Below are 24,772 nucleotides of genomic sequence, written 5' to 3' on the forward strand. Positions count from 1 at the left end.
AAGCAGGGCCATCCAGTGTGCCACCAGATCCTCCCTATGTCTTCTCCCCACTTACACTGACATCTGTTTGCCTTTTGTGTCCAGCAGGCCTCTAAGTTATGAGGCTCTTTCCTCCACCACGATCTTAGGAAGATGATGAAGAGTTAGATGAGCTCTCCATAAATAGCCCTGCCATTAAAAACCCTCAGCTTCTGTTTGAATGTTAGCAGGATTAGCTGTCTGCAAAAGTACAGGCTTAAGACTCGGTGGTAGGCTTTGCCCTAGTAATATGTCTCTATTTTCTCAGGCTTGATTTCTCCAGCCAGCCTGGCTCTGAATGCAATAAATTCTGCTCTTCTTTACACCTCAGCTGATGACTTATTCTTTGGAGCCTGTGTCCTTGGCTAGCCAGAGACCCTTCAAAGCTAAATTTTGTGCTTGCCTATTCTGAAACCAATGAGGTCCTTACAGAGAGGACCAGGATGTGTGTAACTATTAGGGCTGAAGGATGGTGCTGGTGCAGTTCTCCAGTCTCCAAATTTATCTTATTTTTGATTAACAGCCTGGACACAAAAGAGGATGTGCTAGTCAAATCTGCTGGGGTGCCCCATGCATTGTGCAGGTCGAGGAGGGTCATGCTGTCGCCAAGGAGCCACACAACATTGAGGACTGGGCAAACATGAAGAGTCTGGGATGGAAGGGTGACACAGTGCAGAAGGACATGGTGAGCAGGAGAACTCCGTCTACAGGTGGGGGATTGACCCACTAGAAAGGCTGAGCTGTGGTGGTTGGTTGTAGGGTGCCTGTGAACTGCTGACATGATGTACTCGTGGAAAAAGCACATGGGATCTAGGGGAGCTGGTAGGGGACCCCCACATGGCATGGTCAAAATGCCATCCCACAGGGCTGTGGTGAACTGCGAGGTGCAAACCTGTGCTCAGCAGCCGTGTGTCGTGTGCTGCGCTGGGAAGCCCATCAGCCTGGCAGCAGCTACCTGTCCTCTCCAGCCATCCCTGTGATGGGCTGGCAGCTTCCAGGAAGGGGAGAGGTAATGGGGTACCTGTCCCTGCTTCATCTGTGAAGCGTGAGTCGGGGCCCAAAGGTTGGGGGAAATATAGTTGTTCTTGTAACTACAGCAAGGGGTAAACATGCAGAGGGAGGAAGGTTGTTCAAGTTCACGTGCAGCATCAACCCTGGAATAAATGAGAATTTCCAGTGGATAGCTCTGGGCTGCAAACCTGACGATTTCTCACCACCGAAGGAAGCTGATTCCAGAAAATCACCCTGCCAGGGGCTGCAGAGGCAATCAGCCGGCCTGTCTTCAGGCAGGGTCATTAGCAGTTTCTAAAGCAGTTCCCATGAAGTGGGTGCCTGTGGTCGGTGACCCTGGGCTACTGTCCCTCCAGCCACCCTGGAGCAGAGCAGGCGCCTGCCCCTGCAGTGTGCTGGTGCAGTGGGAGCTGCAGAACGCTGCTGCTTGTTTGGGGTTTGTTTGATTTTCTTCTCACTGCAATATAAACCCAGTGTGTCTTTAAGGCCATGCATGTGTAGGGGGATTTGCTGATGGCTCATCTTTCTAGCAGGCTTTTTCAGCTGAATGTCAGTTTATTGCTTTTGCAAATTGTCTTGTGCCTACACAGAACCGGCTGCCTCAGCATAGGGCTTTGCCAACAACGTGCTCTATAAAAGGGTTATTAGGATAACAAGAAAGAAAACAGAAACCTTTGCAGAATCATAACAGTAGAGCGTAGCCCTCCCCCTCCCCTCTCCCAGTTTATTCCCCTCAAGTGCTTCTGAGCTGGACTTCAAACCGTTGTGCTGCTGAACATAAACAGCAAGGTTAAAGTACCCTAGACAGGAGCTAACTCTTCGGCAATTATCTGGTCAGTGGCAGAGCACCGATCTGTAGCTCGGCATAAACATCATCAGGAAAATATGCACAGTTTGCAAATTAAAAACCGATTGTGTTGTCTCAACCCAAGCCAGAAGCCTTCTGCTGCAATTAGGGTCTCATCGGTGGAGCCAGCCAGAGCATCCTTCAGGTCTCTGACATCAGTCCTTCGTCACAGGAGCCTCCTGCTGGGTATTTCTGTTTTGTCTGCAGTGGTTTTGTACCAGTCTGGGGAGCATGTTGTATCAGATGGTTTTGTTTTCCAAAAAAAAGCCCAGATTTCACTGTTAAAAGGAAGCAGGGCAGAATAAGGCAAGAAAAAGCCAAGGTAGCCTTTAGTGATACTTTCAAAATTATATTGTATTTTTCTGAGCTTTACAGAGAGGGAAACTTTAAGCTGACACACTGCAGGTTTGGCTTGTTTGATTTTTTTCTAATTTTTAGGGTCAACGTCTTATAATTAAAAAACTTATTGGTGCTGCTCCATCTCATCTTGGCTTGTTCTCTGCCTGTTGTGCCTTACAGCGATCTCTGCAAGAGGGGAGTTGTTCTCTCTTGTTTGAAGCCATCTGGGACAGACAGAGATTAAACGATTTGACAGAGGTCACAGAAAGCCTGAGCAGAGCTCACATCTTTGAGCCTGAGTAGCAAAAGGCTGGACTCACTGCCTCTTTCTGTTGCCCAGGGCTCGAAAAACCTCACTGCTAATTCTGGGCTACATGCTTAAGTGCTGAGCTAGGACTCTGAGAGGTGAACCTGGGAGGATATCATGATATCCTGCACAAGCCCAGTTTGCACAGTTGGACCCAGAGACACATGGACCACTGGCAAATGCTTCATACGTGTCACCCTTCAGCACTTGGCCACAAGCAGCCACCGGAAGCTGACAAGACAGATGCTGGTGCCTGGGGAAAGCAATGGGGAGCTGGGAGCGGTGCCTGCATTGGGCTTCCACTGTTCACAGGAGCACAGGGAGATGACTGGGCTCCCTTTCGTATGTCTCCACTCAGAGCTGGCCCCTGTAGGTGCTCTACCTTGAGCAGTGCTTTGTGCTTCAGGGTATATTTTTTCTGCAAGGACTTTTAAGGCGACTCCTATCATCTGCTTAGTCTTTTTAAGCTGCGAGCCAAATGTATTCCCACTGACACCAGTGCACTTGCATGGATGCCATTGTGGTGGCTCTTCTGCCAAGGGAGATGTCTCCACCGGGCTTGGTGGAGGTGTGCCCAGAGAGCGAGGTCACCATGCCAGCACCTGGTGGGACTCAGAGCTGCATCGCACTCCTCTGGAGACCAGTTTGGAGAAGGGCCTTTCTTATTTTCCCACTGTAAAATTGCATTTTAGGGCCTATAAAAACAAAAAGCATTGCTGAGAGGCCATCACTGGTTAGGCCTGGTGCGAAGGCACCAGGGGGCAGAGGTGATGGGCACGGGAGGTTGTCCGGTCAACCCTGCAGCCTCCCTAGAGGTAGCCAGCCATGCGTGGAGATCTGCCTTCGGGTTTGCTGTAAGCAGCACAGTGAAAGTCAATCTCAGCTGGATGGATTGGCATCACTGCTCCAGGCAGCAAGGCTTGGTCCCTGGGGAGCAGTCTCACAGAAGGCGCTGGCTCCTGTGACCTGGGTGTCACATCCCACGGGGCTGTGGGATGTCCTGAAGTTGTCCCAGCTTGGCAGGGATGGGGCAGGGTGTGCCCAGCATCCAGGATGGGGTCAAGGACCGAGATGCTGGGGCACTGCTCCCAGACCCACTGCTGGTGTAGGTGAACCAGTAAGAGGTTCAGGAAAGACTGGCTGTTACATCCAAACTGTAGAGAATTTGGAAGGGAATGACACTGTGATGGGGTTTTTTCTTTCCTGTGTATTTCACGCTAGTTCTTTGCATGCAGAGCAGTGCCTGGAACCACCTGGGTGCTACTCCCGGCTCTGGTTTCACTTTGTTTTATTGTCTGGGGAGAGCATGGAGAATAAAAACGTTATTCACTTTCCTCTGAAAAGCTCTTGACATTTTTCCCATAGCTCTCATTCCAGAGCTAACCTTTCACTCGGAGTTTGTTGGAGGAAATCAGTCATATTGGATTTCTCTGTGATATAATTCTCCTCTCCCCCTGCTTCCTCCCTTCGTGCTTGTTTCTTCTCATTGTGCTTTCCATACGTTCTCTCTCCATCCAGCTCTCCCTGATGGTATTTGGAGCTGTTTGGGTGTGGGCAGTGTACTCCAAACCATGTCCTGCCTTGAACATGTCCAATCCCACTGGAATGTGGTTTGGAATGAGAGGGGGAGCAGGCAGCGTCTTCCCATATCCCCATGTTTAATTTCAAATGGCAAATGGGTCACTTTCCATTAAGTGTGCCACACATTTGAAAAAAGCAGAAAAATGAGAGTGATGGTGAGATTCAGCTTACCAAAGGCATGAGCTAATTCTGTCTGCCTGGGTTTGATGCTACATCAAGCTCAAACCATAGACCTGCCACGGAGAAATTGCACATGTTTGAGCTCTTGTCCTCCCGTTGCTTTGTACATACATTGTCTGCTGGGGAAATGCTTCATTTTAGGAAGTGACTAGAAACATTTGCAACAAATTATTTGAAATCAGTAGACTCCCTGTGAAGGGTCTGCCTCCCGCTGGTGGTGAGCTCCAGGAGAAGGCATCTCAGTGCTCTGCTCCTGCAGCTTCCACATTTGGCGCAGTCCTGGTTGACAACAGGTTACCCCGGGAGGAATAACACCCTCGTGTTCCAGTTTATAAGGTAGCAGTCAGATCAGGTCAGGTTTATGATCCACCTAGCTTATTACTATCTCCATTAGTAGCTGCTAGCAGATGTTGGGAGAGAAGGATTATTACTCTCGCAATGCATACTTAGCTGGCAGATTATTGAAATTTCTTTCTAATCCTAAGCAGTTACTTGGGAGGTATAAATCCTTGAGTGATAGCCCTTATATTCCTCTGTACTTTGATCTCGGCTAGCATAGCTGATGATACTCTGATTAATCTGATTTTTGTTCCTTAAAAAAAGTATCATGTCCCTGGCATCAGTACTGGAGGTATTGAGTTCCACAGGGAACCATGTTTCTCGTCAGATCTGAACATTTAAATAATCGAGCTCAGAGGCACCTTCTCTCTTAAATGGGGATTTATACCTCTGTGTCCTTTGAAATTCATTTCTTCCTCTAAGTGACTCAAATCCCCTCAATGGTTTCAGTCTGCGTCTGCACGAGCTCCTCCCGTGCTCCCAGCAGCCACGTTGCTCTTCCCGGCCCACATTTGCTGGCACAGCAGGACCACGTGCGGTATCACAGGTGAGGGACCCACTGATATATAGACCTGCTCCCTAATATGACAGTTTCATTTACCCCTCACTTCTGAGCACAAACTAGTGTCTTCAGAGCATCGCTTGCACTGAGATGTGCTCCACAGTGCCTCCATCTCTCCCTCAGATGGTTGGGGTTAATTTGGAGCTGCATTAGCATGCATGATGGGTTCCTAATTGTTGTTCCCTGAAAGCGGTACCTTGGATGTGCTTGCCCTGAATTTCATCTGCCAACATGCTGTTGGATTCCCTGAATGAGCTGATTCCTTCCAAAGCTACTTCCATGTATATCTAGTCCCATCGGATGTTTTTCCCCTCTGTAAAGGATTGCCTTCTTCTCACTGTGTATGTATTCCCACTTAGGATGCTCCATTATTCCATCCTACAGCCATCATTTTGGTGCCTGTGCATTGGAAGACATCCTTCTCCTTCACCATCTGCTCTTTCCCATTGTCTTTCATTTCTCCTCTCTGGACTGACAAGGCTAAGCTGAGGTCTGTTGCCCAGAAGAGTGTGCTTTGGCATTTGTTTGCTTTTCCGGAGGCGAGGAGCCCCAGCAGGTCAGTAGTGCTTTATAATCCCATGAGTATCTCCATGCAAAGAGCTGAACAAATGCACTTTCAGAGGTCTTTGGAAGAAAAGCTTTGCCACAGGTTTTCTCAAGTCAAATCTCCATCCTTCTGTGCACTCAGTTTTCTTCTCTTTCCTGCAGTTTGAACAACAAAAGATTAGGACATGATGGGAAAGGCTGAAATGGATGGCAGTGGTTCTACTAGACTGCAAGCTCAGTATGCCTCAATCCTGACAAGGTATTTGAAGGGAAGACAAATACCCATCTCATAGCACCTTGTACAGACAAGGTAACGAAACCCTGGTGCTGGCTCGGGTTCTGGTGCCTGGTGGTGTGCTTTGAGAGGGATGCAAAATGAAAGAGTGACAGAAGGACAGACAAGTGGATTAGAAAGCAAGGGCCTATTTGCAGATTTACAAGAAGGGGGTGGGTTTTTTCTGGAGAAGATGGAGGTAAAGCATGGTAACAGCGTTCAGATACATAAAAGGTGGCTGTTGCTGGGAAGGAGGCACTGCGAACCCCTCCTCCTTCCCTGTCACCCTGAAGCCCCTGGCTGCAGGAGCCGTGTAATGCACTGAGAGGCTGAGCTCAGAGATCCCAAAGACTCAAACACAAGATCGAATTGTAGTTATCCTGCATCATGATTTTGAAGGTGGTCTTCTAGCCAGATGAGAGGAGCATGAAGTGTGTGTGTTTGGCGCAGCCAGGGTTAGCTTGTGCTTTTGCGGCAGGCACGTTAATGGCAGCCCGGCAGCAGTGTTGTTCAGTGGCTCTTGCATTGCTCTGGATTTCAGTGTCAGTGCTATGCTGGTCACACCAAGGTGCTGCCATCTCAGCCAAGGATGTCTCCAAGTCTCTTTTCTAGGGCCCACCAGGCAGCAGCAACTGCTTCAACCCTGAAGTGGAACATGCACCTGTCCTTATGGACAGTGCTGAATCAGCACCTCCACACTTCTTACCCTGCTGTAAGATCTTTGGAAGCTGGTGGTATCTTGAGCTAGAGATTTCTTCTGGCTTCAGCATTTCAGATGCTTGTTCACTGAATGATAAACACGAGAGCATCCCCTGCAGCCAGTTCAGCAACAGTCAGGTGGAATTTGTATGCTTTCCTTCTGCTTCATCACTTGCCCAGCTCAGCCTTCAGCAGCGACTTGTTTCACAACACTTATTTATATATTTTTCTTCCCCTCGCTCCTCAGAGAAATCAATTCCATTCCCCAAACAATGGCAAAGGCTTTGAGGAGATATTGATCTGTGGGAGAGCCGAAGAGGGGAGCATTTATGACACAGTGATGCTCTTTTGTAAGTAAAAGATAATTACCAGATCATGGGGACACTTGCTGAATAGGATGACATTAAATAGGCATCAGGGTGAAGGGCACCAGGGCCTCCAAATGAAGCATCAGAATAGCACTTCCTCTCCAGCAGCTCCAGCTCCTCCTCCCCGCTTTCCTCTGCCATTTCTCCAGCTTTCTACCCCAACCCCTCCTTTTGACCCCCAACTCGTTCCAGTTCATCTCTCTGTCCCCTCCCTATGTTCCCAGTCATCCTGTCTCACCCAAATAAATGCCCCATAATGCTGCCTCGGATGCAGCCCCTCCTCACCCCCTGGGGATCCCTGCTGCAGTAGGGATGCACCTGGAGCCTGCAGGCTGCTGTTCCCAAAAAGCAGAAGGGGCTGCTCACCTTGCCTTGGTTTTGCTTCTAAACCCTGGTTCATCTAATTAAGTGCTAGTAGGGAAAACAGACGTCTGCAGCAACACTGAGCACTCAGCAATGAGCTCCACAGTGATTTTAATAGTTTTCAGGTAAGGGGTCTTGGATAGGGGAGAGGACTGTCCACTGTTGTGAAGCTTCAGCAAACAGGACTGGGGTAGGGGAGGCTGCTGGAGGACCCAGAGTCCAGGTCCTGGCTTGTACTGCTAGTGGTGGGTTCCCCTTGGGAGCTCATGGTTGACTCTCAGTGTGCTGGTAGTGGCATGTGTGCTTGGATCAGTCATCCACTTGTGCTGTTACCAGGAGGTCCTAGGGCACTGGTGGGTGCGGAGACCTGGTGTAGCCATGACCGTGCTGTAGCTGTGAGGGTGAGAGCTGGGTGTGCTGGGACGGTCAATAACTCCTAGAGCAAGAGCAGAGTTGGAAGAGAGGCGCTCAGGAGCCTTGTCTCCACCCATGCTGCTCCTGGGACCTCGTGGGATGCTCTCCCCTCCAGAGCAGCCATGGGTGATGGTTCAGTTCAGCTCATGAAGGAGCCACAGCAGATTTGTTGCCTGGGCTCCCCAGGGCATCCCCATCAGCCACTAGCTCGAGGGTGCACAGTCCCAGAGCAACAAGGGCCTTTTGGCCCTAGGTGTGCTCCCAGATGTCATACTGGCAGGCAGCTCCTCTGCCTGGGCTCAGGGTTGTGGGCACTCAAAGCCATGTGGGAATGCTCGGTCGTAGGGCTGGATGACGATGACTGGGAGAGCTGCTGCCAACTGCATCTCATGAATTGGCACAGCACAACGTAGAAGAAAAACAACCCACAAAATACTACTACTGCTAAAATGTCCCTTTTAAAATACACTGACACTGGTAGTATTCTCTTAATTACTCACTGATACACTGCAAATGAATTATGGTGCATTTTGCAAGATTGATGGAGTCCTTGTAAGAGGAGCAACCCTTGGACCATGGGCTCTGCAGGCCCAAGAGGGAGGAGAGAGGGTCCTGTCCTTCTGCAGGGGCATCAGGAGTTGTGTGTCCCACCAGCCCTCATGGACTCACCACGTCTCATCCAGTTCATAGAATCTGCCACCACAGCCTGAACACCAGCAAGGCCTGTGCTGACACACAGTTAAAACCCAGAGAGGGACAATCGCTGTCTGCGTACTGTGTGGGCAGGTGATGCCAGGGCCCTTCAGCCTCCCACCTGGCTCTGCAGGTTTCTTTTGATTCCAGCACATTTCCAAACCCCCTCTCCAGCATGGTGGTTCCTCTGAAGAGGAGACGTTTCACAGCTGCTGCCAGTGTATACAGTGTTGGAGGTTATGCAGTGTTTTCCTTTACTCCCAAGGCAAAAGGGCTCTGGTGTCTGAAAGCGTGAGCTGGTAACAGCAGCAGCTACCTTGACTTCGGCAGGCATGGAGCTGATACCTCTGCTGGGGCTGCTTCTGTTACTTCTGCCTGGTTCCTGCTGCTCCTGTGCAGCACCTTCAGGTTTTGCACCTTTGAACCCCATCCGAGGAGGGTGTCGGAGCAGCAAGCTGTGATTTCCATGCCCCAAGCTGCTGCTCCCCCCAGCAGCCTGTGTTTTGGTGTTATTAAGTGTTTTGGTGTTAATTCCCTGCCATCACCAGGCAAGAGCTGGCTTCGCAGCCTGACCAGCACCGTGCAGAAATACGAGAAGAGGGAGTCTTGTGCCTTTAAAATAAATAAAAATAAAAAATAAAAGCCCATTACCATTATTGAATAAAATACCAACAATTTAAAAAAAAAAAAAAAAGTTCTTTTAAATATTGTTGCTGCATTTCCAGCTGTTAAAATCTTCTGTATTTAGTTATCACAACAACAAAGTGCTGCAGCTGATTTGAGCAGCGGGGCGGCAGCACCATTATTCAGAAGGGCTTTAAGCGGTTGGGTTTTCTTCCTCGCAGTGGTGCTCTCTTGCCTATTCAAAGTCCCTTTGTTGCCTTGGCCAGGCTGGCGGAGGTGACACCCGCGCATTGGCAGAGGGCCCCGCCAGCGCTTGGCAACGCGGTTCTGTTGGGATGCTGGGAGCCGGGCAGCGCCGTGTGTGTGCAGAGCAAAGCTAAAAGCTCTGCTGCTTCACAGGGAGGCCTCGCGCAGCAGAGTTCAGGGGGAGGAAGGAAATGGAGCAAGTGAGACCTGGGATGCTGCTGCCGGGAGCGCAGGGCTGTCTAGGGAGGTCTTCTTGGCCAAGCGGAGCTCATGGGTGCTGGAGGAGGTGGACGTGCCAGCAGCCAGGTCTGGCAGGGCAGGAGGAGATGTGCTGTGTCAGCAGTTTGACCAGACCGCCCCTGGCCTGAGTGCAGAGGCACTGGAGCAAGGCAGAGGTGGTAGGGAGTGCATCTGGAGGTAGGATCCCCGTGCTTGCTGGTCGAGCTGGATAAATGACGTTGCAAAGGGCGTGCAAAGTCACGTAGCTTGCTCCCGGCCTGGGGATCACAAGGTCCTTGTGCAGGTGGCAGTGGAGAGCAGCTGAGTTATGCAGGATAGGGCCCGGCAGCCCCCCCTGCAGCAGTGTCTTGAGAGCAGCTCAGTTGGGGGATCAGAGGTTCATGTGAGAATCATACGGTGAGATGATTGCTGAGCACTTGATTTCATCACCCCAAGTTGGTGGGGATGGAGAAGGGGGCAGAGCATCTGGTGTGGGAGCTGTTGATGGCTGGAGGCTCTGGAGCAGGCTGAGGACAAGGGTGCAGCAGAATTCCTTCCCATAAAAATATACTATTTTAGTACCATCTCCCCGGGTGGTGAGGGTTGGCAGAGATATGAAGAAGTGTGGAAAGACTCTCAGAAACATCTTGAATGGCTGGGCAGAGGCAGGCTGCTACCGTGCAGCCCCTGAGCACCACAGGAGCCAGTGAGCCTGGTGGGAAGGACCTGCAGTGTGCATGTGCCCATGGGACAGGTAACACAGGCAGGGCCCTGGGAGGAGGTGGCAGGAGATGCCACGTCTGGGTGACACAAGTTCAAGGTGCTGCAGCCAAGCAGCAGGCAGGGCTGGTGGCGACCTGGCCTCTCAACCATCGTGTTTCGAGTGCTGGACCATATGAAAGCCTTGTAAACAGGAGTAACCAAATTGTCCCAGGCTCCCTGCAGCCATGGCATCGTGTTCCCCAAAAGGTTACCTCCAACCAGCGCTGCATTGTGGGTAATGAGATGCAAATTGATAGCAAGACAATAAGGCTGTCTTGTGAGCCCTTCCGACGGGCCACTGTTTAAAAGTCAGCCTGATTGCCTCGCTGGCAATTTGCATAGCATTAACCAGAGAGATTCTCTTTTTAAACTTGAACTTTTTTTTTTCCAGAGGTCACCTCAAACTAATTAAAGCTCCAGCACTGCTTCACAAAAGAGGCTCTGTGCTTCCGATGTCAGGGTTGGAGTGTGAGGAGGAGACTTCCCTGGTGCTGGGAAGGGGGAGACCTTGTCTGTGTGAAGTCAGGCGGGATTTTGGGCTTGCAAAGAGCACTCTTGGTGTTCACAGATGCTGAGCACTGTGTTTGTTACGGGAGACAGCAGCAGCAGGGCTTGATCCCCAGCATGTGAAATGGATCGATCCCCTCCATTGTATCTCCAGTACAGGCACAACTTCCTCCTGTGTCTCACCTGCAAATGCAGCTTTGCTGTGCTGGAAGCAGATGGGGTGACCCCAATGCCTGCTTGGGATGCTGCATGAAGAGGGTTGGCAGAGCCAAGCCCTAGGGTCTCTGCACCTTTTCCTTCACCAGGGCTTAGTTCAAGTGGGGATTTCAAGGTGTTGTCTTTAAAGTCAGTGTAAAAGCAACTGGGGACCTCAGCCAAGGAGGACAGGAGAAGAGTAGCATCAGGCTGCTGGAGGCACAGCATCAGCGCTACTCTGCTCTGACCTGGGTCATTTGCTTTTGCAGTTGAATTCCCTGTATTCAAACTGGGCTGGTGTCCACTTAGTCTTGCAGTTGAACTATGTGATCACTGTATGCCTCTTCCACCTGAACTACTCTATTCTGTTCTATTGTTCTGTTCTGTTCTACTCTATTTTCTAGCAGGTCCCCAGCTTAGCCTACATCTTTGCTAACCCACTTTGGTTTGACCAGGGTGAGGAGCACTGCTTTCCCTGGGCAGAGCTGCCAGCCTGGAGCAAAGGCAAGTGGTGAGCAGCTTGGAGGGAGCCAGAGCTGCCCTTTCTTCCCCAGCAAAGCAGCTTCCCAGCCTGCAAGCAGGCACGAGGCTCTTGAGAGGTTCATCTAAGCCGATGCAAATCTATGGCCAGGCAGGGCTTTGACGCAGCATCTCTCGTTATCAAGGCTGTCTTCAAGACCCAAACCATGTCCTCCATGCACAGCGACCCTGGCTGAACATGGGGTGGCCCTTCCAGATGGTGTCTGTCTGCTGTGATGTTTGGTGGATGGGGTTTGCCACCGTTTCTGCTGTGGTGCGAGCGGTCCCTGCAAGGCGGTGGGTCGGTGCGGTGGCGGGTTTGAAGAGCCAGCTGGATGATTTTATGACCATTAATATCATTTGTAGTTATGCAGGCCGTGGCTATGATACAAATAATTAAATCTCATGCTTCACAGCATCAGCTGATCACTTACTGCAGTCAGGAGTGAAGCTCCTACGCAGAGTGTGCACAACTCATTAACTCTGTTAGAAGGGCTGGTTTAGATCTCCTTCCTCTGGCTTGTTCCTCAGTTTCCTTCCTCCCAGCTGCAGCTGTGAGTCTCAGCACCAGAGCATCCCCCTTCTCCTTCTTCGCAAAAGCCCAGCAAGAGTTGTCCTCTGAGGTCCTTTGGTATGGATGGAGACAGGCCAAGCACAAGTCTTCCCCAGGCTTCCTACCAACATCTGTCTGCCCAGCCATGTCCCAGGCACCTTGGCCAGGTGATGCTGGGAACCTGATGCCTCTCAAGTTCCCCTTGGTTCTCCCTGCTGCTGTTGTCAGAGGTTGGAGATGCTCAGTGGAGCAGCCTGCTCTGAGGAGCATCCCAGTTCCCACTGCCTGGTCTGCAGGTAAATCTGCCTGCATCTTCTGCTCCTGCCCTGGGACCACTTGCTGTTTGCCTCCTAGCTTCTGCCAGTTCTCAGATCCTGAATCCTTGGGATTGTTCCCTCTGGGCTGCCACAAAGCACTCATTGTACCCTGCTAAGCCTGTGTGTAGCCATGGCCTCATCTCACAGCATTCTTCAGCCTCCTCCTCCTCCTTGTTGCCTGGAGAGGCTCCTCCTTCCAGGCTGAAGCCATCTGAATACACATACATCCTTCCTCTGTGGCATCCTTCTACCCTGATTATTAGTGTGTTATCTGAGACGTCAGGCCCAGGAGCAGAACTCACAACACTCCTCCGGGTTTGTCAGCAGTTCTGGCACCCTTGATGTCTTCTCCGTTTCTGAGCAGCCCCTTTTTGGGACAACATCCCAGTTAAGCACGTAAGGATGAAGATCAGTACTGCAATGGCATTGGGAGACTGAGCAGTGCTGCCTTAGCAGGTCACTGTGGCACTGTCCTGCTTCGCTGGGGACAGCAGAGCTGCTGCTGTGGCTCTGTGCCTCATCAAGGGAATCAGGGTGGGAAAACTGAGCAGAGAATATTTTTGTATTTTTCCTTCTTCTTTTTCCTTTCTCTTTCCTCTTTTTTTTTTTTCCATTCCTAAAGATTGAGTATAATCAGAGCTAATCAGAAAATTATGAGCTGTCTGATTGCTGATTAGATTCCTAATGTTAATATAGTCAAGAAGCCTCTCTTAGTGTTGTATTTTAAGAGAAGTGTAAAAATAACGTCTTAGAAGGAGCAAGCCAGAGCTGCTGGAGCAGCAGGGAACCCAGCACTGGCTCAGCAAAGGTGAGCCAGCAGAGAGGGGAGGGACAGGACCTACCCAAACTAGAACCAGGTGCGTTGGCTTCCGGGGGACTGCAGAGCCTGGGAGGAAAAGCATAAAGCCAGCCCTTCCCACAGGTTAGTCCTTGCACAGGACCAGACATAGCAGTTGTGCTGCTTTGCTCTGGAAGCCGGTCTGCAACGTTCTGTCTCGAGTCCCTTACCAAAAAAGAGCATCTTGCCTGATGATTTTGTTCATGCATCTCCTAGTGTCATGGTCCACTTCGCCTTCTGCTGCAGGCAAGGAGCAGCCTCGGGTGATGGCAAAAGGGAGCCCAGGATGTGTCCAGTGCCAGTGAGTGGAATGGGACATCCAAACCCAATGCTGAGCAACTGGTTGAAAGTCAGCATCGTGCAGGAGATGTTTTGGCCAGAGCGTGGCATGCTCTGGTGTGGTCACCGAGATGATAACACAGGAACTGGGCTGAGTTTTGTTCTCCTTCCCCCTAAAGCCTTCCAAAAAATGTGTATTTGTGATGTAGGCTGTATCCAGGGTTTAACCTTCAGCTCTTCAGCTGTGCTCGCTTTAGCTCTCATCCATTCAGAGCTGGGCAGAGGACTGGGATGAGGTTTATCCACTGCCTGTCATCTGCCTGCTGCCTGCCACAGCTTTCTTCCCTGGAGCAGGGAAGTGCTAGGTGCTGCTCAGCATCACCATTACTGCCTTTCTTTTTGCTGGTCTCTCAGAGGCACCGAGCTGTTATATTTGGCCATCTTTTCCCGAATTTTCTGCTGGGCTTTCAAAATTAAAAGTAGAAAGATACTGCTGGTTGGTGAGAGTGAGAGCAGGCAGGGCTGCAGGGCTGCTGTAGCCACAGTGTGGCAACCTGCATGCGAGCTGCTGCCACGCAGACTGGGGGCAAAAAAAGCCATGGGACAGGCACTGCTGGGGCAGGAGGAAAGCTCAGAATAGAAATAAAAGAAACCTGGAAAGCCTTGCTGATGGTAGAGCAGCCCTTGGCCAAAAGGCAGGGGTGAGATGCCCTCTGGTGAGCACAGAGAGGATGCTCCTATGGATGCCGGTGTGAGCTGGGGGAAATCCTTGTCCACTTCTGCTTGGCTGAGCCATTGCAAAAATCTTCAGGGCCTTCCAGAAGCAGAACTGGAGGGAAATACTCGTAGTGGTGGCAGCTCAGGGGTGAGGGTTTGCCCTTTTTTGTTATTTAAGCACCAAGGATCAATCCACAGTGTCCCTAGCCAGGGCTGGTGCCTCAAACTGCAGTGAAGCTGCCAGCCCTTTCCACAGCTTTCCTCCCCAGTCCCCACCGGCACCAGCATGGTGGTTAACTCCCAGCTGAATGGCAGGTATTATGTTCTGGTGCACTAATGTTCTCGTTAATAAGCTCCTCGCCATTCACCATGTATTTTACTTTGATTCATCCCGATGGCAGTGCTGTATAATGGACTGTATACTGTAATTGTCCCCCATTGTCACCACTTAATAACTTAGTATGATGTTATCACAGTAATTCCTATATTTTTTTGCAAACTTTGTTGAATTACATTTTGTTCTTAGTGAATAAAAAAAAAAGAGGGAATGGTGAAAAGAGGCTGAAGTTAGACAGAAGTCTGCTCTAATTGCAGAGTGGGCTTAATAATGCAAATGTCCATAGCCAACATCCAGGCTGCTTTTGTTTCTGAGCCTTTGGGGATAGGCCACTGGGCCATCTGGGAAGGAGCTGCTATTAAATATCATTTCTGGTTTAAAACATCTTGATCAGCAGTAATTGGCTCTGTGCTTGGGGGATTAATTGTGCTTTGCTTGATCTTGACAAGCCCAACCTCAAACACAGTGGGTGGGATTTATTTATGTTCATGTCCACAGGCAAGGGCAAGGAGTGATGTCCATGGGCTGGGGGCAAGAGCCACAAGAGTGGCCGTTGTGGTGAGCAAGAGTTTGCAGATGTTGGTTGTTGGGCTGTGCATGGCTTGGGCATTGCAACAGCCTCAGCATCTACCTAGACATATGGGGAGGGGTTTGTGCCCAAGGTGGAGTGAGCAGCAGCAGGTAGCAGAGCTATGCCGGAGCCTGGACAAGCATCTTCTCCACGTTTGAGCTCACTGGCTGGCTCTCCAGGTTAGATGTGCAACACCCCACCAGGCATTTGTGTCTCCCAAGTGTTTGTCAGCATCTCTTGAGTGCTTATGGATCCTGACCCTATGTCTGCAGGGGAAGGTGAAGTCCAGAAGAGATCAAACCCTGAATGTGATGAAAATTGAGGCAGGGAGATGAATGCCTGTGCCGCAGCACCATGGGTGGGAGGCAGGGGAGGGCTCCTTGGCATCCATGAGGCAGCAGGTAGGGACCTAAATGAGTTTTTCCCTGTAACACATGTCCTGACCTTTTTTTAAAAATGAAATCTATTTTATTAATTTTTTCTTTTTATCAAATCCGTCCATGAAACATTAAAGATATGACTGTGGAAAAGGTCAAGAAACGTGTAGTTGTTGAAATCTTGTTCCAGTTGATGGCTTTTCCCTTAGGGGAGCTCTTCCACGCCTTCTCCTCCCCCACCTTGGTCTTCAAAACAAAAAGCATCGAGTCTCCTTGAGTTTTGGGCATAACAGTGATGCTGAAATGTGCTCCTGGAACACAGCAGAGGGACAGGCACTGCGGGCTCCACGGCAGTGGTGCTGCCCTTGGGGAGCTGCAGGGTCAGGCCAGCATCGCCATAGGGAAAACCTGAGCTGGAAGGGATTTCTCTCAACAAATGCAGACCCCAAGGGAGGGCTGTAGGGCCTCCAGCCATGCTGGATTTGTGTTCCCCAGGGAAGGGAGAGGAGCCTTGGGGGGCTGGTCTGCAGTGAGGGCACGTCCCAGGAAAAATGAACACAGGCGAAGCCCAAGGAATGAGCATAGTGGTTAAGTGAATGCACTTTGAGTCCCTCTCCTTGGCTTGGGTGGCTCTTTGTTCTCTGTGAGAATGGAAGACAATCACGCTTGCTGAAGGAGAGGGAGGGGAGCTGAGGTCTCATTACAGGGGCTTTATTAGCACTGAGGCTTTCCGGGCATCACGTCTGCTGGGCAGGAGCTACATGCCCAGATTTGCAGCAGGCAATGAGAGTGTTGCCTTTACAAAAGGACCAAAGGAAGGGAAGAATGAAAGAAATTGAAAGACAATAATGAATCAGGAGTGGATCTGTATTGAAGCTTACTGGAAAAATTACATTACAGGAATGACAGGTGTCTGTGGAAGCCAGCAAATGGAGAGGTGTGGGGTGAAATCAAGTGGGCACATCTGGCAGGACTTGGGCTGGGCATTGGACACAGGGGTGAACATCAGACCCCCTTGTATCCATGGTGGTGGACTGCTGCTGTTTGCTTCCTTCTTTTATTGTGACACCAAGGAAGCTGGGTCATGAGTTGTCCTTGCTGTGCTGCAAAAACGCAGTCAGACGCTTAATTTTTAGGCTTCAGACAAGAGAGAATCGGTGAAGGGAGGGCAAAACCAAAGCAACAACAATCCTGCTCCTGTACAGCAGCCAACCAGCAGCCTGGATTTGTTATGTGGTTCATAAGCATCAGTACAGGAGTAGGGGCTGAAGGGAAATACTGCATGAGGATTTGGGTCTTTGAACAAGGAGGCAAAGGAGTGGGAAAGCATATTGGGACATCTTGCCAAAGACCAACAAAGCCTGAAGAGCTTGAGCTTTGAGCTTTGCTGAAGATCAAGAGGCTGAAGGGCTAGGAGAGGGTGAGCAGTCATCTTGACAGTCATCTTGATCTCATAAAGGGGTGCACAATCCTTTCTCAAACCTGGGCACTGGGGTGAAGAATGTGAATGATCCCATTGGCCCAAAAAGCCTCTCAGCGACCCTCCTGCATCACTCAGGCCAAAAGGGACATAACTGCCCTGGCAAAACAAAGCCAGGACAGGGAAATGGCCTGAAACTTGTGCATTATGCGCCCAGGCAGTTTGTTGGTTTTGCCTGTTTGCTGAGTGTGAGTGTTCCTGACGCAGTGGCAGTGCCAGCATAGCTAGTGCTTAGGAGCTAAGTCAAATTACTAAACCCTTTTCTTACATTTTTATTGCGTAAATTCATAATAACGGACTTTCAAAATGAACTGTATGATTTGCTTGGTAGATTGTCAGGCCATCTTTATATATAATTGTGAAACCAGCAGTGATGGGTGAGCCCGAGAGGCTGCCTAGCCCTGCCTGCGGCTCTGCCTGGTGTCCTGCTGCTCCATCCACTCCTGTCTGCAGCACCCAACGCCATGGGTCCTCCTTGGGAGGCTTTGCTCATTGTAGTATCCTCTCAAGTCTTCAAGGGCACCATTCGTCCCTCAGTACATTTTCTTTGCTCAACCTCATCTCCTTCTCCCTGTTTGCCACTCACCCCTCTGCTGTGGCACAACCCCTCCTGCTCCCGGTGCTGGCCACTGGCACTGGCAAAATGCTGGACACCACTGAATGCTCCACCTGAGTGCTGTCAGTGTTGTCCCCATAGCAGGAGAGGACAGCAAGGATGCAGACAGGGTGGAGATGTGTGTCCCAAGGGGATGGAAATGGGTCCTGGCAGCTGGGAGGCTACCTCTTGCCCTGAAGAAATTCCGGGAGTAGATGGATGAGTGTTGGGATGGCTGTGAGCTGTCACATTGGGAAAAGCCATTTGGTGACCGTGGGCACTTCCATCTCCCTGAAACGTCCCCCTGGCACCTGGAGCTGCTGGGGCTTGGTTGCCATCTTTCTGAAGTTTGAGCAAAACTGATTCCAATTATGGTGCTTTTTTTAAGAGCAAAACACCATTAACGAGTCCTTTAGAGGATTATTTGCATTGCAGTTGTTTTTCTTTGGTGTTTTGAACTGTCAGTTTAAACTGCTCTGGTCTAAACATGTGGTGGTAGTGGGGGCCTGAGTTACTGCTCAGCATGCCCAACCCCTCTCAGGCTGTGGGAGGATTGCTGATGGTGCTGGGGGACACGAGGGAGATGCCACACTTCAATCCAGGAAGTTGGGGGGCTCCTCTCAGGGATTGCTGGGGGCACGGGGTGGTGATGTTTTGGTGTATTTGGGGGGAATTTCTGTGTGCTGAAAATCTGCCTTTCCATAAGAACTTAGAGGAGCTCTTGCTGCGCCGTGATGTGCCGTATGGAAATCCCCACGTGGCAGCAGATAATAAACGAGATGCTTTTTAAAGCTTGCACATCACAGTGCAGCAAGAGGTGATGCCTTAAAATAAATCGATTGGAAGTGGTTTCCAGTGCAAACTTTCTAACAGCCTCTGCTTGAATGAAAGGCAAAGAGCTAAAGGGGAGGATTTCAAAGGCACAAAAGGCCTTATCCTCACGGAGCAGGGACCCAGGAGCCCACAGGAACAGGACTTGAGGTCTCAGGGGTGCCCTCCTACATCTCACAGTTGTTGGTACCATGCGGAGTGGAGCACCTGCAGGGGAGAGAAAGCCACTCCTTGGACTTCTTGTCATCCTAACATGGGACTGATTTCACAGAGTCACAGAATTGTTTGGATTGGAAGGGACCTTAAAGATCATCTGGTTCCACTCCCCTTGCCATGGGCAGGGACACCTTCCGCTAGTCATGTTGCTCCAAGCCCTGTCCAACCTGGCCATTATTTCTCCAAAATAAGGAAGGATAAGAAAGGACTTCTTTTCTTTGCAGCTGATGGCAGCTGAGTCCTGGCAGGTGAATTCCTCCTGCTCCTGCCCAAGTGGCAAGTGTATCACTGCCTTTATTTTCTTTATTTTTTAAAAAACTGTTCCCCCAAGCTCTAAGTGAAATTGATTTTTAAGTGAAACTATCTCTTATAATTGCCGCTGAAACGCCTTGTGGTTATTGTAATGGATTTTGAACTGTGACAAGTCCTGCTTGATGATTGTGACCGGAGCTCCACAGATTATTTAAGTGTGGTTTAGGGAGCGCCATTGGATTGAATGATTGGAGTTCATCTGAGGAGATGGGGCTGGAGCAGTGGGCTGAGATGCCGACTAACATGTTTGCTGACCCTCCCACCACTGCAGAAGCAGAGGCTGCCCTGGGACCTTGTGCTATAGGGCACCATTTCCTGAAACCTTTCATGGGACCATGTCCCTCCAGCCTGCCAAGCCCTCCTGGTGGCAGGGGGGGACTCGGACTGGGATGGGCAGCTCTGACACTGCTGAGACACGTCTGACCCAGCCACAGCTGACCCATGCCTCTGTCTCACTGCTGGTGGAGCTGGGTCAGCTCCTGCACCCTGGTGTTTGCCCTTCCTTCCCCAGGAGGGATGGGACACTGGTTATTTGGCATCATATCAGTGAAAGCTGGAGCTGAGGAGGGTCTGAGCAGCAGAGCTGAGGTTTTGCTGTTGCTGCTCCCCAGGTCCTCCTCCCTCTGAGGAGCAGTCAGGGGCAGAGCTGCTCTCTGCTTGTGAGCTTGGAAAGCAAATATCAGCCCTCGTGGAGGGCAGAAGCGCCAGGAGAAGGGTAACAGAGAGGGGCTTTTCTCCAAGGGGAGAAAGAGCTGAAGAGAACACCCTACGGCAAGGCTTGTACCATAAGGTGCCTCGTTAGCTGCACTGGCCTCTTGCCCTTGGTGATTTTCTGTGTGCAAGAAGTTAAGCTCTTCCAGAGGCCAGAGCGATACTTTGGGGTAGGAGAAACACCCTGGGCAGTGATGCTCTCCCTTTCCTCCCACCCCTCTCCAAACACATGGGTACCTCTCTGCTTGGGATGTTCCATTCCTCCCCTCCCCATGGTTGTTAGGACTGGTGATAGTATTTCTTACTGGTAAAAATAGTGGCTCTGGAGAAGGAGCAGAAAGAGTTGCTGGCAGGGGAACAAGAGCCACGTGCTGCTGGCTGAGGGTTACCGAGATAGTCAGTAAAATGATGAAAGTTGTGGCTTTGGGGCTCATCCCAGGCTCCCAGGGCTGGGTGCTGGCCACGCCACTGGCCCACATGGGGTCTGCAGCAGCTCTGGCTCGGGGTTTCTCCCAGTTTGTGCTTGTAATCCTCGCTGCCGGCAGGGCTACAACACCAGGGTCTAGAAGCCCTTGGAGGATTTACCACCTGCTCTTCACCATTGACTGGGTGTTTCTTTGCCCTCCCAGCGCCAGCTCCAGCTCCATCCTCCCTCAGGCACGGGATGGATCCGGGCTTGAGAGGAGAGACGGGCTCCGACCACCCCTTTCCCTCCACGTGGCCAAGGAAATTATTGACAAACAAGTTAGTGCTTGGAAAGAGAAACGCTGCAGCATGTTTGAAGCTGCCTCCTTGATCAATACTCAGCCGTGGCTGAGCCCGCTGCCGACTAGATTTCAGATGACGGCTGCAGGGGTAATAAGAGCCCTGGGATCAACTGTCTTGGAGATTATTACAGGATGAGATGCTTCACTGCTTTACAGTGTTTACTCAAGATTTATATTCCCTATGTGTATATAAGGGGGATGTCATAGTTTGTGGCTGGTTGATCAGTTTTTGGTGCTGGTGTGCATGCTGTGCCTTCAGGGTTTGCTTCGGGGTGTGCGTGAGACCAGTTCAGTGAATGGGAGAGGATAGGCTGGGGATGAGGGAGAGTGCTGTGGGGACACTCTGGAGCTGGGGGCAGGAGGTGGGACTGTGAGAAGGTGCCCTCTGCTCTGATGCACACAGGCAGGCAGACAGACAGCATTGGAGGCATGGGAAGCATATGGAGTGGTCTTTTATCTCTCCAGATGCTCTGCAGTGACAGATGTGGTTTTGGAGTGTCCTGTTCATGGAGGGGGAATTGGTGTCAAAGGAGAAGGCTTGTGCCATCCTTGTTCCTTCATCATGGAGGAGGAAGAGCTGCAAAACTAGCCCCCGGGGTGTTCCCACCTGGGCTTGGGTTACTTGGCTTTGTTGCATGTGTTTATTTTTCACCTCCTCATCTTAACCTTTCACTGGCGCTTCCTTGCTCTGGGAGGAGGGCTGGGGTGATGAGATGCTGTGTGGACCTCTCTGGCCTGGTAGCACAGGGCTATTTTTATCTCCAGCAAAAAATCTCTCCTTCAGCTGTGTGCTGCAGTGCGGGAGGTTAATACGCTTCATGTGCTGGGGAAGGCACCAAGATGAGGGGCATAATGGCCGTGGGGAGGGAAGTTAAATGAAGGCTTAGCAGAAGCAGCTCCCCCTCAGAGCAAATATCGCTGGGCCATTGCTGGGCCCTTCCTTGCTGACTGCAGGGAGAAGTTGGGGACAACATCCCAGGCTTCGCAAGGAGCATCCCCCAGCATCAGCACAGGCATAGGGTGCTTTATTTCCATGGGGAGGCTTAGGGCACAACAGTGCTGGTGCTGTTATGCAGGGCTGCTCAGGCTGCTCTTGCAGGATGTTTGCCATAATCCTGTTTTATAAATCCAACCTTGGCCTTTGGCCTCCCTGTGCTGCTCTGGTCTCTGCTCCACTGCCTCCCAAGTTAAACTCACTGATCTGACTGAGGCAGGAACAGCCAGGGCATGCTTATTGCCATGTGGGGGCTGGGAAGAGAGATTAGTAGCGTGTTGGACCAGTTTCTCTTGGAAAGCTGCTGCGCAGAAATACTGGAGTGACGCAGGAGAGCCCCAAGTACGATGGGGGAGAAGGGGCAACACGGGGCACATGGGGTGGGTGAGCTTGTGGGTGATCAGGGCTGAGAAGCAAGGTCCCGGAGCAAAGCAGGGGAAAACCAGCAGCCGTGTGTTTGGAGGTGCCATCCTCTAGGCAGACAGGAGGTCTCCTGCCTTGTCCCCCCTCTCCTCTCCTGCATGGCTTTCGGGAGGGAGGGCACGTGCCTGGCTGTGCTGCCACCTGCCTGACCCGAGTCCATGCTGTCCCTGAGGCTCCTTAATCCACGGTGCGCTGAGCAGGGAGCTCCTGATGGATCTGCCCGGGTGAGCAGCAAGGCAGGGAGGAGTGCCGTGCGGAATACGAAAGAGGCCGGGGCGCGATAAAGCCCATACAGCACCTTCCCCCTCACAGACCCTGCCGTGGGGATCTCCAGACACCAATCCCTCGCAAATCTGCTGGCCTTTGGTGACCTGCAGAGTCATTTCATTTCAGTGTGTTCAGCCTCTGCATCTCCTGCCCTTAGCTCTCAGTGACTTCTGAGCAAAGAACCGTGCTCCTTAAAGAGGCATGGCCAGGGCACTGCCTGCACCAGAGCCTGCTGGAAATCTGCAGGTATTTCACACCCGTGCTTTATTTTTGGTAATTCCTCTCATTTTTCTTGCTGCTGTAACCACATAATTCACAACCCCGGGTCTGAAGCCTCCAGGAGGTTTCAGTGGCTGTTGTGTACCTCTGTCCAGCATCCCAGCACATTGCCTGCATCCTTGGCATCCTGCAGTCCCTGAACCTTGAGATGGACTGATTGATCTATAATACTTGAAAAATAATGGTTTAATCATTGTTAGGGATTAGAAATAATCCCTGAGCTGTATTGATCACGATAACGTTATTCATGATGAACTCATTTGGCATTAATGAGGATGTCCTGCAGCAGTGTGTGGCTCTGGGCAGACCCATCACCTGCCACAGGGAGACACGGCCAGGGGGTTTGCTGGAGCAGCAGCATCTTCCTGGTCCAAACACACAGCTCCAGGTCCTGCTTATGAGCAAAGCTGTCCCAAATAGCCCCCTCAGGGGCCCTGTCCTTGTTGCCGTGGTTTTGGAGGGTTCCAAATCCAGTGATTACGAATCCCTCTGATGCCAGCAGCCTGTCTCTGGGTGGGAGCTGGCTGGGGCTCCCCTCTAGCTGTGCCATCCTGCCGCGGGCTCCCCCGTCCCTGTAATGTGCTATTTATCAAACAGGAACATCTGGATGTATTCGAAAGGAAAAAAAAAAAAAAGCAAAGTTGTGTCTGGCCAGACTTTGACAAATTGACATTTTCTAGAGGAAAAATATCTTGTGTCGAAGTGTCGTTGCTGGGTGTAGCTGTCCCTTACTGCACCATTTGCAGCCCTCCAGGCACTTCACACAAGGCGATGAATAGTTAAAGATGTCCATAAATCTTACCCTGGCCCATCATAAACAAATACGCTTTTATCAAGTACAGAAAAAGGCACATTTCATCACTGCTGCCTGAAACATGACTCGGAATAAATGCTTGTCTTTAATCAGCCATCTTGATATACAAATAGAGCACAAAAGCTTGGGGGGCTGAGGTGCAGAATCGGGCCACAGGTTTTCGAGGTGGCTCCTGCACAGGTGACACCCCACACATCTGCCCTGAACATTAACATTACTTGGCTTTTCTCTCCAGCCCTGCATTGTCTCCCAATCTCTTCTCTCTGCCACCGGAGCCATGGGTATTTTGCTTCAATGCTCAGCTGATAGCTGATCTTTCCCTTTGGATGCTGGCCATTGAAAGCAAGCACTTTGATTTGGAAAGCAAGATTAAAAAACAGGAAAAGGTTAAACAGGAAAGTTTCAACCAGTGTGTGCCGAGATTATGCCATGATGGATACGCATTTCCCTGCATCCGATAAGAACAAGCTGTGTTCTCTGACTGGGGAGGGCCAGATCTATGATGACTTTCACTGCTCATCACCTTACTTTCGAGTGCCTGTGCTCTGCTGTGCTCCTGGTAATACATCACCCACTGTCATGGCCCTGCTCCCACTATGCTGCCAGGGCTGGGTGCTGTGAGGCTTGGTGCTGCCATTCTCTGCAGGCAGCAGGGGCACATGAAGAAGACACCATCACACCTCAGGACTTCCTTTCCCCAGAACATCTCTTAGAAGGGCTGGGGCAGCACTGGGGCATTTAAGGGGTTTTTTAAAGCATTGTTGAAGGGTCTGCCCTGCCCTGCAGAGAGCTGGGGGCCATCAGCTTAGGGACCTGGGTTCAGCCCTTGCTCTGTACCACAAATGACAGCCTGCCCGGCTCTGGCAGTAGTGCCAACAGCTGCCAAGCTTTGGTAGCTCAGCCCTGGTTGAGTTCACGTGGCAGCAATTCCTCTGGAGACGCTGGCTTTCTCTGGGAAAGGAGGGAGCAAACAGAGAAACAGCAGCTCCCCATGGCAAGGACATCCTTCTCCAAGCCCTGCTGCCCACAATCCCTCTTCCTGCCCCGCTGCTTGCACAGCAGTTTCCTGGGGATCCCCCCAAACATGGGGGGGGGGTGTGGATGGTAGGTGCTGGGGTGGCACCCATGGTCCCAGGCTGGTGTGGGCAATGCCTGGCTCCTCTCACTTTCCTCAGGCTCACTTTTCCTCTCCCGGTTGCTTTGCAGAGACTTGCCAACGCGGCAGAGAAGTTCCAGAAGGCTCACCACTGGCAGGACAACATCCGGGTAAGGCTCCACTTGTGCCCCATCTGCTCCCACCCCCTTCCCGCATGGACACTGAGTTCAGTGGAAGTATCAGTCTCAGGGATGACTCCTGGCACAGGGATGACTCCTGAATCAGCTCCCCAACCCATCCCTCACCTCTTCCTTCCCTCCTCGCCCACATCCCCGGCTCCCTCCCGCGCTGCCGCTGGCCGTGCCGTGCTGTTCAGCATGCAGGT

The 24,772-nt window shown here is 51.2% G+C and overlaps 1 protein-coding gene across 1 annotated transcript in view; it reads left to right on the top strand.

Moving 5' to 3' along the window:
- Positions 1-24,772, top strand: part of CACNA2D2 (calcium channel, voltage-dependent, alpha 2/delta subunit 2) — a gene marked incomplete at its 3' end in the record, with an annotated part of 173,142 nt that overhangs the window by 116,673 nt on the left and 31,697 nt on the right. The window contains 1 exon segment of the mRNA XM_010019736.1: positions 24,498-24,557. Within this exon segment, the coding sequence (XP_010018038.1) occupies positions 24,498-24,557 (60 nt within the window).

The sequence above is a fragment of the Nestor notabilis genome, unplaced genomic scaffold (genome assembly GCF_000696875.1).
Source record: "Nestor notabilis isolate BGI_N333 unplaced genomic scaffold, ASM69687v1 scaffold8790, whole genome shotgun sequence".
In the NCBI taxonomy this organism is placed as follows: domain Eukaryota; kingdom Metazoa; phylum Chordata; class Aves; order Psittaciformes; family Psittacidae; genus Nestor; species Nestor notabilis.